The following is a 14,485-nucleotide window of genomic DNA, read 5'->3' on the forward strand; positions in this document are numbered from 1 at the left end:
TTCTTTAATTTCCTGGTTGACCCATTCATTCTTTAGAAGGATTCTGTTTAGTCTCCATGTATTTGGGTTCTTTCCAAATTTCCTCTTGGGATTGAGTTCTAGCTTCAGAGCATTGTGGTCTGAAAATATGCAGGGAATGATCCCAATCTTTTGATACCGGTTGAGACCTGATTTAGGACCGCGGATGTGATCTATTCTGGAGAATGTTCCATGTGCACTAGAGAAGAATGTGTATTCTGTTGCTTTGGGATGAAATGTTCTGAATATATCTGTGATGTCCATCTGGTCCAGTGTGTCATTTAAGGCCTTTATTTCCTTGTTGATCTTTTGCTTGGATGATCTGTCCATTTCAGTGAGGGGAGTGTTAAAATCCCCTACTATTATTGTATTATTGTTGATGTGTTTCTTTGATTTTGTTATTAATTGGTTTATATAGTTGGTTGCTACCACGTTAGGGGCATAGATATTTAAAATTGTTAGATCTTCTTGTTGGACAGATCCTTTGAGTATGATGTAGTGTCCTTCTTCATCTCTTATTATAGTCTTTGGCTTAAAATCTAATTGATCTGATATAAGGATTGCCACTCCTGCTTTCTTCTGATGTCCATTAGCATGGTAAATTGTTTTCCACCCCCTCACTTTAAATCTGGAGGTGTCTTCGGGTCTAAAGTGAGTTTCTTGTAGGCAACATATAGATGGGTTTTGTTTTTTTATCCATTCTGATACCCTGTGTCTTTTGATTGGGACCTTTAGCCCATTGACATTCAGGGTAACTATTGAGAGATATGAACTTAGTGCCATTGTATTGCCTATAAGGTGACTGTTACTGTATATTGTCTCTGTTCTTTTCTGATCTACTACTTTTAGGCTCTCTCTTTGCTTAGAGGACCCCTTTCAATATTTCCTGTAGAGCTGGTTTGGTGTTTGCAAATTCTTTCAGTTTTTGTTTGTCCTGGAAGCATTTTATCTCTCCTTCTATTTTGAATGATAGCTTAGCTGGATATAGTATTCTTGGCTGCATGTTTCTTTTGTTTAGTGCTCTGAATATATCACGCCAGTTCTTTCTGGCCTGCCAGGTCTCTGTGGATAAGTCTGCTGCCAATCTAATATTTTTACCATTGTATGTTACAGACTTCTTTTCCCAGGCTGCTTTCAGGATTTTCTCTTTGTCACTCAGACTTGTAAATTTTACTATTAGGTGATGAGGTATGGACCTGTTCTTATTGATTTTGAGGGGGGTTCTCTGCATCTGCTGGATTTTGATGCTTGTTCCCTTTGCCATATTCGGGAAATTCTCTCCAATAATTCTGTCCAATATACCTTCTGCTCCCCTCTCTCTTTCTTCTTCTCCTGGAATCCCAATTATTCTAATGTTGTTTCGTCTTATAGTGTCACTTATCTCTCAAATTCTCCCCTCGTGGTCCAGTAGCTGTTTGTCCCTCTTTTGCTCAGCTTCTTTGTTATCTGTCATTTGGTCTTCTATATTCCTAATTCTTTCTTCTGCCTCCTTTATCCTAGCAGTGAGAGCCTCCATTTTTGATTGCACCTCATTAATAGCGTTTTTGATTTCAGTTTGGTTAGATTTTAGTTCTTTTATTTCTCCAAATAGGGTTTTTATATCTCCCGAGAGGGTTTCTCTAATATCTTCCATGCCTTTTTCGAGCCCGGCTAGAACCTTGAGAATTGTCATTCTGAACTCTAGATCTGACATACTACCAATGTCTGTATTGATTAGGTCCCTAGCCTTCGGTACTGCCTCTTGTTCTTTTTTTTTTTGTGGTGAATTTTTCCGCCTTGTCATTTTGCCCAGGTAAGAGTATATAAAGGTGCAAGTAAAATACTAAAAGGGTGGCAAAGACCCCAGGAAAATATGTTTTAACCAAATCAGAAGAGATCCCAAATCGTTGGGGGGAGAACGGGGATAAAAAGAGGTTCAGGAAAAAAAAAAAAAGAATTAAAAAAATAAAACAAATAAAGAAAAAATATAAAAAAGAAAGAAAAAAATATATATTAGATAAACTAGTTAAAAAACATTAAAAAAAGAAAAGGGTAAAAGTTAAAAAAAATCTAGCAGAAGAAGAAAAAAAATTGAAAAAGAAAAAAAGACTAAATTAACTGCAAGACTAAAGAATCATGGGGAGAAAGCCATGAGTTCCGTGCTTTGCTTTCTCCTCCTCTGGAATTCGGCTGCTCTCCTTGGTATTGAAACTGCACTCCTTGGTAGGTAAACTTGGTCCTGGCTGGATTTCTTGTTGATCTTCTGGGGGAGGGGCCTGTTGTAGTGATTCTCAAGTGTCTTTGCCCTAGGCGGAATTGCACCGCCCTTACCAGGGGCCGGGCTGAGTAATCCGCTCGGTTTGCTTTTTGGGAACTTTTGTTCCTGAGCGCTTTCCATAGAGTTCTGGAGGACGGGAATGAAATTGGCGGCCTCCCAGTCTCCGCCCTAGAGGAGCCGAGGGCTCAGGGCCCCACTCCTCAGTGCGCCCTCAGAGAATAGCGCCCAATTACTCCTGTCTCCCTGGCCTCCGGCCCTTCTCCCAGCGGTGAGCTCTGCGACCGGTTCAAGGTAATCCCGAGCTGAGAGCTCACTCCTTGGCTATGTCTCTGTAGCCGGCTTCCCCGTTCTGATACCTGCAAGCTCTGTGACAATCAGATACCCCCCCCATCCTTCTGTGACCCTGCGGGACCTGAGGCCACGCCGACCCCGCGTGGGCTTCACCCCGGTTTAGCCTCTGGAGCGATGTCCCTCAGCGGAGCGGACTTTTAAAAGTCCCGATTTTGTGCTCCGATGCTCTGCCGCTTGCCGGGAGCCGGCCCCTCCCCTGCGGTCTACCTTTCGTCGCTTTGGATTTACTTCTACGCCAGTCCTACCTTTCAGAAAGTGGTTGATTTTCTGTTTCTAGAATTGCTGTTCTTCTCTTCAGTCTCCCGTTGCATTTGTAGGTGTTTGCAATCTTTAGATAAGCTAGCTAGCTGATCTGCTACCTGAAGTAGTCTCAGCCTGCTACTTCTCCGCCATCTTGACTCCTCCCCTCAACACTTTTTCTTTTTTTAAAGATTTTATTTATTTATTTGACAGACAGAGATCACAAGTAGGCAGAGAGGCAGGCAGAGAGAGAGGAGGGAGCAGGCTCCCCGCTGAGCAGAGAGCCTGATGCGGGGCTTGATCCCAGGACTCTGGGATCATGACCTGAGCCGAAGGCAGAGGCTTTAACCCACTGAGCCACCTCGGCGCCTCAAAATCTCAGCTCTTGAGGTAGTGTCTCTTTCATCAGATGCTGGTGTGGCTTCCTGTGGTTCAAAGATCTATAAACAAAAAATGAATTATTTACATTCTACCTAATATATAGTGGTGGAGAAAGAATTAGGATAACAGCAATAAAAGGTAATATTCAGAAAAGGGGATAATGGGAAACACTCAATAGTCATTAGCTCATTATAGAATCTTATTGGGTAGGAGTGACAGTGACTCCTTGACAATGTGATAAGTTCCTTAATTTTGCTCTTTGGTAGGGCTTCCATTGTCTCCTATGCCTTGTGAAAGGTCTACCTTTTCCATTATCTTCCGTGGCCACATCTGAGATAAATATAAGTGAAGATGCCCTTTCTGGGAAATGTGTAGCTTTTATAGCTCACTGCTTGTTGATGAGCTTGGGTATTATTTTGGAAACTTAAGAGGCCTTTGCAGTCTAGTCTCTTTTTCTCCCCCCACCTTCCATACAATTATCTTAAAATATTTAGTTTCTAGACTTTTTGCTGCTTTGATCCGCAATGCCTGTCCAGACAGAATTTTCAGTGTGAAGACTGTGCTCTTTGTTCTCCATGTACCCCAGGAATTTCCAGTCTTGTTTTGGTGCCATGGAGGCCCTTCCACAGTCTCGTGAAACCTGTGAATCCGACTCAGGATAATGTCTCAAAATTCACAAAATAAAGTACTTAGGATTACAAAGGAAACCAATTATATTGAAATATGGTTAGCAAAATATTAACTTTGAAACATAGTAATGTTAAACATTAACATTAAATAAAAGATCTAGTGGCAAATCTAATACACTAGCATAATTTTTAAGTAGTTAAGTTTAAAAGTTGAGATTCTGCAACATCTGCATGTGAGAAGAATACATTTGTGATTTTTATTGCTGGCCAAGTTGCAAGTACTGTTAGTGCTATGATGTGTTGTCTAGTTTCATAATTAAAGGAAATGCTAAATTTTGGTTACAAGTTAGTGGAAATAAAGAGTATTTTTTCCCCATCCAAGTTCATTGACCTCTTCTGGCTTTTAAGGGAAAGATGGTTCTGATGAGGCCATTTGAAACAATGGTGGAAAACATGGGTGGAAAGAAAATACCGTTATGATATTGCTTTGTGTGGCAAGGTACCAGTCTTCTCTGGTAGTTTTGGCCGCAGTTTTGCAGCTACCATTTAATTACTTCAGTTTGCTGGTTCAGAAGCAGTTGGTGTTTTTTCAGCTATGCAAGGCTTTAAATTATAGGACTGTTAGCTTAAATTGCAGGCCATAGGCAGGGAGTTACCTCCCTTAGCAAATCTGCATTTTTCTCCCTCTGCTTGCAGCTCTAATCGCAGTTTGTTTATCTCTCAGGACTTTAAGTGACAAGAAGGAGCCAACGCATGCCAACGTTCTAAATTTTTTCTGCTTTCTAACTTATGTAGATGGCCACATTTGACCAAATCCTGTCACTCTTTGTCACTGCAGTATCAGAGTTAATGTTTGCCTTATCAACCTCTCCTTTAAGAGTGTCTTACTTGGGGCGCCTGGGTGGCTCAGAGGGTTAAAAGCCTCAGCCTTCGGCTCAGGTCATGATCCCAGTGTTGTGGGATCAAGCCCCGCATCAGGCTCTTTGCTCCACGGGGAGCCTGCTTCCTTCTCTCTCTCTGTCTGCCTCTCTGCCTACTACTTGTGATCTCTGTCAAATAAATAAGTAAAATCTTTAAAAAAAAAAAAGAGTGTCTTACTTTAGGTTTTCTTGTGTTCCCCACTTCCATATGCCAGATTTGACTTTTGTTAAGAATTGCATTCATCCATTGGTGATACCTTTTTATGGTAGTTAAGCACCTAAGTCTGGAAGGTGAGCAGTTCAGGGCTCAGATGGCAGCTTCACAATTGCTTCACAAAAGACTCAGGGACCCGATTCCTTCTCTCTGCTCCTCTGTTCTCAGTGTATGGCTTCCATTTTCAAAGATCACCTTATGATGCAAGATGACACTGGAGCAGTAGCTATTGTGTCTTCAGAGAGCCAGAATGGAAAGAGGCACAGTGCCATCCAGAATTAAATTGAGATTGTATTCCTCAGGGAGAAGGTAAAAACAGATGTTAGGTGGCAGTTAGTGGTTTCTGCCATAGACCTACTTCTGGTTGCCTTGGGTGCTAAGATTCTGTAACAGAAGTTACATATTTAAAAAAGTGTGTGAATGTGTGTGTGTGTGTGTGTGTATATATATATATATATATATATGCATGCCTGGGTGGCTCAGTCAGTTAAGCGTCCAACTCTTTGTTTTGGCTCAGGTCATGTGAGATGGAGCCCAGTGTCATTCTCGCACTGGGCATGGACCCTGCCTAAGATTCTTCTCTTTCCTTCTGCTCCTAACCCCTCCCTCTCAAGAAAAAAAAAGTGGGGTGTGTATATTGTTTCCTTGGGATGCATGCAATCAGAATTAACTGCTGTGGTAATTATAAGGATTTCTTTTTGAGTTTTCAGTTGCTCAGTTTTTCTTACGAGTCTTACGATGAATTTTTCTTAAGTTTTTTAAGGTGCCAAAATTTTAAAATGCCAGATGCCAGGAATAGAGTGGGAGGATTTAGGAATACCTTGGTCACAACATCATTATCCTCATTCTTATTTTCCTTGATGTTTTCTTCTTACCTTTATTTAGGAAGCCAACAGTATCTCAACAGTATCTCCCCCGCCCCGCCTTTTGATAATTGTTGAAAACTCAAAAACTTTCTGAGTAATCTTGGTTACTTGTTGGGAGTCAAGGAGGTTGCAGAGGGAGGCCCAAGCAATGTGTTAAAGTATGTAGAAAGCTTATTTGGGGTCCTGTTAGTGGCACTGTTCCAAAAAGTGGGATTAGAACCCCCGACCCTCTCCCCATCTCATGCCTTAAGGTTGAGTTCTTATATCTTGGTGCTGTTTACATTTTCATGTTATACAGAGAAGATTCCTCCTGAAACTTTTTTTAAGCAATAAATATCATCATAGATTTAAGACATGAGTTTCCAATCCCTGTTTTCTATGATAAGTAATGTTATCTTTTTATCTTTGCTTCTGTCTTCCTGTTTTTCTCTGCTGTTCCAGAACTGTTTCTGTTCTCGTGTAGTGCTGCTTGTCAGTCTGAGTCATACTTTTTTCCATTTCATAAAGGACTTCAATTCTGTGATTATCCTTACCTCATGCTGTTGAGTCCTTTTTTTCTTTTGCCTCTTCCTTTTAGCTTGTCAGTGTGTGTAGTTTCACTTGTTTGGGAAGGATCACACCCACACCTTCATTGGCTAGTAACTGTTTCAATCATTTAACCCTTATTTATTGACCCTTCACTTACTATGTTCTTAATGGGCATTGGAGAGAGAAAAGACTAAGAAAGTTTTCTTTTTCCAAAGAGCTCGTGGTCTCTGGGGAGATAGATAAAGATAGTTATAATCCTGTATAAATCTTGGGATAGAGGTGTTTATATGCTACTGTGGGATTGGGACCTAGTTTAGTTTGGGAGATGGAAGATAAGAGTGGATTGATGGGCCTTTCTGGAGGGGGAGGTATTTGGTCTGAGTCTTGGAAAAAAGTAGAAGCCAGCTAGGCAGTGTTAAGACATTCCAGAAAGGAGTGTTTTTAAACCAAATACTGTGTTATTTTTCAGATAACTTGTACCTGGCATGGTGTTTGGTAGGATCTGAAATAATTAGTTTTATGGTCACTGTTCTCAGTGGGAAGGTGGGGGAAGAGGGAGTGAGTGTAGTAAGCTTAGGTGTATGATGCAGTTATACATATGCAACAGCATTGTAAATGCCAAATTGAGGTTATAATTGCTCCAGGAATTTAGAGAAGGATTAATAAAAGATTAATAAAAACTAAAGTAGTTGAAAATGAGTTTGGATGTAGTATAATAGGAGAAAGGGAACCATTGAAAGTTATGGGGCACAATGACATGAAAACAATGGTGACAGATTTCTCTTGGAGTGTATGCGTGTACTCAGGAGGTGATTAGCAGAGAGGAGTGGTAAGAAATCAGAGGCTAGGAGGCCAGCTAGGAAGCTTTTGGAATGAGGTGAGGTAATGAGGGCCTGACATTTCTTAACCAGATTTCCATAACCAGATTCCTCAGAGCCTCCCATGCTGTTTTTAAATTTACCACCATCTGTTCTCTTATACAAGTGGACTTCTGTCATCACCATTCCATTAAGAGGTTTCTTTCTAAAGTTACTGACGATCTGGTCATATCTAATGGTCATTTTTTTGTGTTCTTCATGCTTAATGGAGAACCTCTGTGGTGTCCAGGTGACACCCCAACGATGGAAGCACTTTTTACCTTACTACCAAGAATATATAAAATTTAATTAATAGCAAACAGAAGCCCCGCTTTTTCAGAGTTTAAATTTAAGATAGATATTTTATAGTTAGTTTAAATTTGATCTAGCAGAACTGATGAAGATAAGCACAGCAGTGGAGTGATTTTTACTCATGGTGTCTTTGATGACTGGGGACCATTTTCTTTCTAGCCTGTTGAGATCTTTACTTTCTTCAAATCTTAGTGGAAGTTCTTCCTTCTCTGCCTTTGAAAGCTGCAGTCCATGTTGTCCTCTCCCTTCAGCCTTCCTTTCTTCTTCAGTTCTTCCTTACTTTTGACCTTCCTAATTGGACTGCAGTTTCCTGGAGAACAGGAATTTTATTATACTTTGTTGTACGTGTGTGTACACAAAGTTTTATAGCCCTGTATATGTGTAATTATAAATTGTTAACTGTTATATATTAAGTACTTAATTATATTTTTACATTATATTGCTTGAGACTCTCATAGTCTCAGTTAGTGGCAGTGGTGAAGGAAACAAATTAAAGTTGGTTCTCAGTAGGGGCATCTGCAGTATCAGTATCAGTTATGTTCTGGTTTGGAATGTGCATTTTTTTTTTTTTTTAAGATTTTATTTATTGATTTGACAGAGAGAGAGAGTACAAGTAGAGTGGCAGGCAGAAGGAGAGGGCAAAGCAAGCTCCCCACCGAGCAGGGAGCCTGATGCAGGGCTTGATCCCAGGACTCTGGGGTCATGACCTGAGCCAGAGGCAGTGGCTCAACTGACTGAGCCACCCAGGCGCCTCTGGAAGGTGTATTTATTTTAACTTTGAAAATGTGTGTGCCTGGCTCCTTTGGGAATTTGAACAAAATAAAGCTACTTAGTGGAGCCGTAATTGAGGCAAATAGGATGACAGCATGGAATAATAATTGCCAGTGGTTTTAGAATGAAATATGAATAATAATAATAGCAACTACTATTTAGCATAACCACCACCACCAGTAGCTAACATTTTTTGAATGGTTACTATTTGCGAGTCACTATTCTCAGTACTTTCCATCAGTGAGGTAGGTACTGTTATGCTCATTTTACAGATGAGGTGTGGTAAACAAAAACAAACAAAAAAACAAAACAAAACTAAACTAATGGTTTGAGAGCATTGGGAGACCTGGTTTTACTTCTATTGTTAACTACCTTTTGTGAATTTGGGCGAATCTTTAACTTTAGTAGATCTTAGTTTTTCATCTTTAGATTGAAATGATTGGTTCTTGATCTCTAGGGTACTTTGCACACTCATTTGACAACAGGTGATGCGTAAATTACATTGTTTTCTTGAATTTTTTAAAAAAAATTTCTTTCAGGGGTACCTGGGTGGCTCATTGGGTTAAAGCCTCTGCCTTTGGCTCAGGTCATGATTCCAGGGTCCTGGGATCGAGCCCCACATCGGGCTCTCTGCTCAGCGGGGAGCCTGCTTCCTCCTCTTTCTCTGTCTCTGCCTGCTTGTGATCTCTGTCTGTCAAATAAATAAATAAAATCTTTAAAAAAAAATTTCTTTCAGAGAGAGAGAGAGAGACAGAGAGAGAGAGAGAGAGAGAGAGAGAGAGAACATGAAAAGGGGGAGGGGCGGGGCGTAGGGGGCGGGAGAAGCAGGTTTCCTGTCAAGCAAGGAGCCCACGCAGGGTTCCATCCCAGGATTTTGGGATCATGACCTGTGTGGAAGGTAGCCGCTTAACCAGCTGAGCCACCCAGGCGCCCCTACATTGTTTTCTTTATTCCATAAGTTCCTGTAACTTACTTCATGCTAGCAATGAGCCATTAATCTAATGCTGAGATTATAGAGCACAATAGTAATGGTTTTGTTTGTTTTGTTTTTGTTTTTTGATCTCTGAAGCTACTATATAGAGAATTTAAAGTTCAGATTTCAGAGAAATTATGAAGCAGAGATGGAGGGAATTTGAGAAAGTGAAAAAGATAAAACTGATCAAAATAATCTAAGAGGAAGATAATAGGACTCTACTGGCAGGGTAGATAAAATCCTTATGGCTGTCTCTTGATTTATAATTGCTGTTGCTTAATCTGGTTTACTTTATAGTGCTTTAGTACCCTTGCCAGATAATCCTGGAGTAATATTATTAATTAATACTTAATGGATCTTTCTTTGTATATACTACCATATTTAATTCTCAAAGTAATATTCTAATTTTTAAAAAATTTGGGATGCCTGGGTGGCTCAGTGGGTTAAAGCCTCTGCCTTCAGCTCAGGTCATGATCCCAGGGTCCTGGGATCGAGCCCCACATGGGGCTCTCTGCTCCGCGGGGAGCCTGCTTCCTCCTCTCTTTCTCTGCCTACTTCTGATCTCTGTCAAATAAATAAATAAAAATCTTTTAAAAATTTATCTGAGAGTGCTTGCGAGAGTGAGCGTGCTGTGGTGGGATGAGGGGAGTTCGGGGGAAGGGAGAAGCAGATTCCCTGCTGAGCAGAGAGACTGATGCAGGGCTCCATCCTAAGATCCTGACTGAGATCATGACCTGAGCTGAAGCCAGATGCTTAGCTGACTGAGCACTGAGGTGGTTCCCTCAAATTGATATTTATTTATTTATTTATTTTTAAGACTTATTTTATTTATTTATTTGAGAGAGTGAAATGGGGGAGGTCAGAGGGAGAAGCAGACTCTCTGCCAAGCATGGAGCCCGATGTGGGACTCTGTCCAAGGACTCCAGGATCATGACCTGAGCCGAAGGCAGTTGCTTAACCAACTGAGCCACACAGGCACCCTCAAATTAATATTTTAACTCTAGGAACTATTATTGTTTCATTTTACAGATGAGAAAGCTGGAGTTTATTTATTTAAAAGATTTTATTTATTTGTCAGAGAGAGAGAGAGAGAGAGAGTGTGTGTGTGTGTGTGTGTGTGTGTGCGCTCGCGCGCATGTGCTACAGAGCACAAGCCAGGGGGGAACAGCAGGCAGAGGGAGAAGCAGGCTCCCTGCTGAGCCAGTAGCCTGATGCGGGGGCTCAATTTCAGGACCCTGGGATCGTAACCTGAGCTGTAACCTGAGCCGAAGGTAGACACTTAATGGACTGAGCCACCAAGGCGTTCCTAGAGAAAGCTGGAGTTTAGATAATTAATTTTAACATTTTCATTTCCTGCAGCTAGTAGCTAGTAGAATCAGTGCTTGAACTCTTGATCTGCCTGACTTGAGAGCCTGTGTTCTTATCAGTTCTGTATTGCCTCCCAGAAGTTCATATCCTAAGCACGTATTGCAGGTTGCTCTTTGCCTGTAGCTGTTTGGGATGAGGGCCTGTATTGGATTTTATTTGCCAAAAGTTTTTTCTTTTCACTGAGGTACTTTAGTTTTTTTGTTTTCTTTTTTTCTCGTTAGTTTGATATCACTTAGAAGTCTTTCATTCTTCTCTGCTTTATTGTTGGGGTCATTATACCTGTATCTTTGATCCCATGGTAGGAAAAGTTTATATCCTCAGCTGAAAGCTAGCAATTCCAGTATGAAGTGTCAAGCTTTGTTTCTATATTTTTATCTTCAGTTCTTTGAGTAGCTTTTCCCTTCTCCAGAAAATGTGTTAACCTGGCAGATTTTGTTTTTCTTTTTTCTTTCTCTGGGTTGTAACAGTCTGAATTTTTCAGCCTTGGAGAGAAATATGTTACAGAATCCAGATCACTAGATGTTTGCATTAGGCTGCCCTGAGTTTTTTTACTGCTTCTTGCTGTCAGTTTATATGATTTAATCTCGTCTGTCCTACACTCCCAGATCTCTAGTTTTCTTAAGCTTGTTCCTTGTGGATTTTGTGGATTTTTAAATTATTTTTTAACTGCCTGGGTGTTGCCTGTCTTCCTCTTGTTCATCAGTATCCTTGAGTTTGCATTCCTCTTTTGGATCAGCTCCCCCAGCTAGCTTGTCTACTTACTATTCTTGTCTACCCTGCTTGCTTTTCCTACCTCCCACCTGCTCAGCTCTACCTTCTTTCCTCCTTGCAAAATTCCTGTGCCTGTTTCTCAGTCACTCTCTGACCTCTTTACTTTGGGTATTCTTTTGCTTGTATGACTCCCCTAAAATTTGTGTAAAAGAAATGCCAGTCTTTAGTTTTAAAGGGCCTATGGTGTTGGTGAGTAAAGAGCTGAACTGTAGACTTATTTTTCTTTTCTTTTTTTTTTTTTTAAAAAGATTTTATTTATTTATTTGAGAGAGATCACAAGCAGGCAGAGAGGCAGGCAGAGAGAGAGGAGGAAGCAGGCTCCCTGCTGAGCAGAGAGCCCGATGTGGGGCTCGATCCCAGGACTCCGAGTTCATGACCTGAGCCGAAGGCAGCGGCTTAACCCGCTGAGCCACCCAGGCGCCCCTGTAGACTTATTTTTTATACTATGATCCTGTTGCTCTATTTAAAGTGATAGTCTTTTTTAGAAACATTGGCATTGGGATCACTTTGTATGTACGTATCGTTCTGTATCTTAAACATTTTAAAACCTTATTTGTTGTGTTTAGGAGAGGAAAAAATTTAAAAAGATTGGAAATGTTGAGCCCTTAAATATTGGTTTGGTCATTAACATACTCAATCTTTTTCCTCCAGATTTAACTCAGGCTTTCCCTCACTTTGGAACTCCTAGATTTGTGAATATTGGATATTTTGAGAAGCAGGGGTTCTTTCCTTGATACTGACTAAGGAGTCTATTTACCTTCAGGATGACATCTGAACTGGAGAGCAGCCTAACATCTATGGACTGGTTACCACAGCTCACCATGAGAGCAGCCATCCAAAAATCTGATGCTACACAAAATGCACATGGAACAGGAATTTCCAAGAAGAATGCACTCCTTGACCCAAATACAACACTGGACCAGGAAGAAGTCCAACAGCACAAAGATGGGAAACCTCCATACAGTTATGCCAGCCTCATTACATTTGCAATTAATAGCTCACCCAAAAAGAAAATGACTCTAAGTGAGATATACCAGTGGATTTGTGATAACTTCCCATATTATAGAGAGGCTGGCAGTGGTTGGAAGGTAAGGATTTTATTTAAATTATTGTTTGTATGCTATAAACAAAAAATAATAGTAGTTTCTATTGAAGATAAAGCTTTGTGGGGCTTCTATAATTAAAAAGTGAAATTCTGATTATCAGTCATTTTTAAGATGTCAGAAAAGGAAATTAAATGTTTTTAAGTGATTAACTTTATTTTTGGTAGAATACCAATTTGTTAAAGCTTTATTATGTTACATGACTGATGGAACATAAATAAGAACAGAGATAATGTAGCATTCACTGGAAAATAATACCTGCAATTCAGGTAAGTTGATAGTAAGTCTTTGGTTAAAAAAAAGTGTTAAACTAGTATTGTTTTCATCATCTAAGACTTTTCTTTAACTTTTATTTTGAAAGAATTTTAGATTTTTTGAAGAATTATATAAATACTCCAAAGGGTTCCTGTATGTCCTTTATTCACTTCCTCTATGTTAACGTCTTAAATAAGCATAGTACAGTGATTAAAAACTGAGAAATTTATGTTAATACAGTACTTTTTGAGTAAGTAGTACTGTTAATTACTAAGTAAATACAGACTTCATTCAGATTAGTTTCTCTTTTAGTGTCAGGATCTAGTCCAGGATCCTGCATTACATTTAGTTGTCATGTCTCTTTAGTTTCCTCTCATCTGTAATAGTTCCTCAGTCTTTTCTTGTCTTTTATGACCTTGACACTTTTGAAGAGTACTCATCAGGTATTTTGTAGAATATTTTGTAGAATGGTATTGTATGGTGTGTTTTATAGTTAGGTATGTCTGATAATTTTCTCATGGTTAGACTGAGGTAATGCATTTTAGGGAAGCATAATGCAGAGATAATGTGCCCGTCTCTGTATGTCATATCGAGAGGTACTTGATGTTACTATGTCTTATAACTGGTAACATTAACCTGGTTCTTTGGTTAAGGGGATGTCTTCCAGGTTTCTCCATTATAAAATTACAGTGTACCACTTTGTAAATTATAAAACGTTTTGGGGAGCTACTTTGAGGGTATGAAAGTTTCTTAAATTTTCGCTCATTAATTTTAGCATTTGTATAGCAGTTTTTATTGTTTTCTAGTGGTGATTTTTTTTCTTTTCTTCATTACTTCTCTATTAATTGGGATTCTTCAGTGCAGAAGACTTACTCTTTCTTCCCTTTTTATTTATTTATTCCGTCATTTATTTGTGTTGGGTGCACTCATGGACATTTATTCTTCGTGCTGTCATTATTTGTTAATCACATTGTTGTAGCTTTGGCCATCAGGAGCTCTTACAAGTTGGCTCCTTTGCCCTTTTGACATGGCCCTATTATTTTGTTTGTTTAGCAGTTTTTAACTTTCTGGCATAACAAGATGTTCCAGGCTCATCTTGTATCATTCCTGTCCAGTCCTAGAATCAACCAGATATTTAAGAAGCCCTAGTTTCTCAACTAAGCTTTTTGATGAACAGCCAGATTACTTTCCTACCTGTGTTCTACAACAAATAATTCAACTTAACTTTCTTTTGTGTCTGTAAATGTTATGTTTTTATTCCCATATAGAAATTACCCAGTTGTATGCTATGTAGGATGTGTGTATGTACATGTGGAAGAAGGGAATTTAGAGAGCTTTAGATGGTAGTTACTCTTGTTTCTCTTAAGCCTTCATATCTCAACACCTTTGACGTTTGTGTTTGTCTAGATTATTAAAGATATTTACTAACTCAGTATACATTGATGATGTGCTACACACCATGCCAAATGGTCAAGTATCTCAAGGGAAGGGATTTTTTTTTTTTTTAAGATTTTATTTATTTGTCAGAGAGAGCGTGCACATACAAGCAGGGGGAGAGGTGAGCAGAGGGAGAAGCAGGCTCCCTGCTGAGCAAGGAGCCCAGTGCACTCGATCCCAGGACTCTGGGATCACGACCTGAGCTGAAGGCAGACGATTAACTGCCTGAGCCAC

The 14,485-nt window shown here is 39.8% G+C and overlaps 1 protein-coding gene across 3 annotated transcripts in view; it reads left to right on the forward strand.

The window, feature by feature from the left end:
* FOXJ3 (forkhead box J3) overlaps positions 1-14,485 on the forward strand; it is a 154,593-nt gene that overhangs the window by 39,638 nt on the left and 100,470 nt on the right. For all 3 annotated transcript variants that reach the window (XM_032360667.1, XM_032360669.1, XM_032360666.1), the window contains exon 3: positions 12,220-12,544. In XM_032360667.1, coding sequence (XP_032216558.1) covers positions 12,220-12,544 — 325 coding nt within the window. The remainder of the gene's footprint in view (positions 1-12,219; positions 12,545-14,485) is intronic.

The sequence above is a fragment of the Mustela erminea genome, chromosome 10 (genome assembly GCF_009829155.1).
Source record: "Mustela erminea isolate mMusErm1 chromosome 10, mMusErm1.Pri, whole genome shotgun sequence".
NCBI classification, from domain to species: Eukaryota; Metazoa; Chordata; class Mammalia; order Carnivora; family Mustelidae; genus Mustela; species Mustela erminea.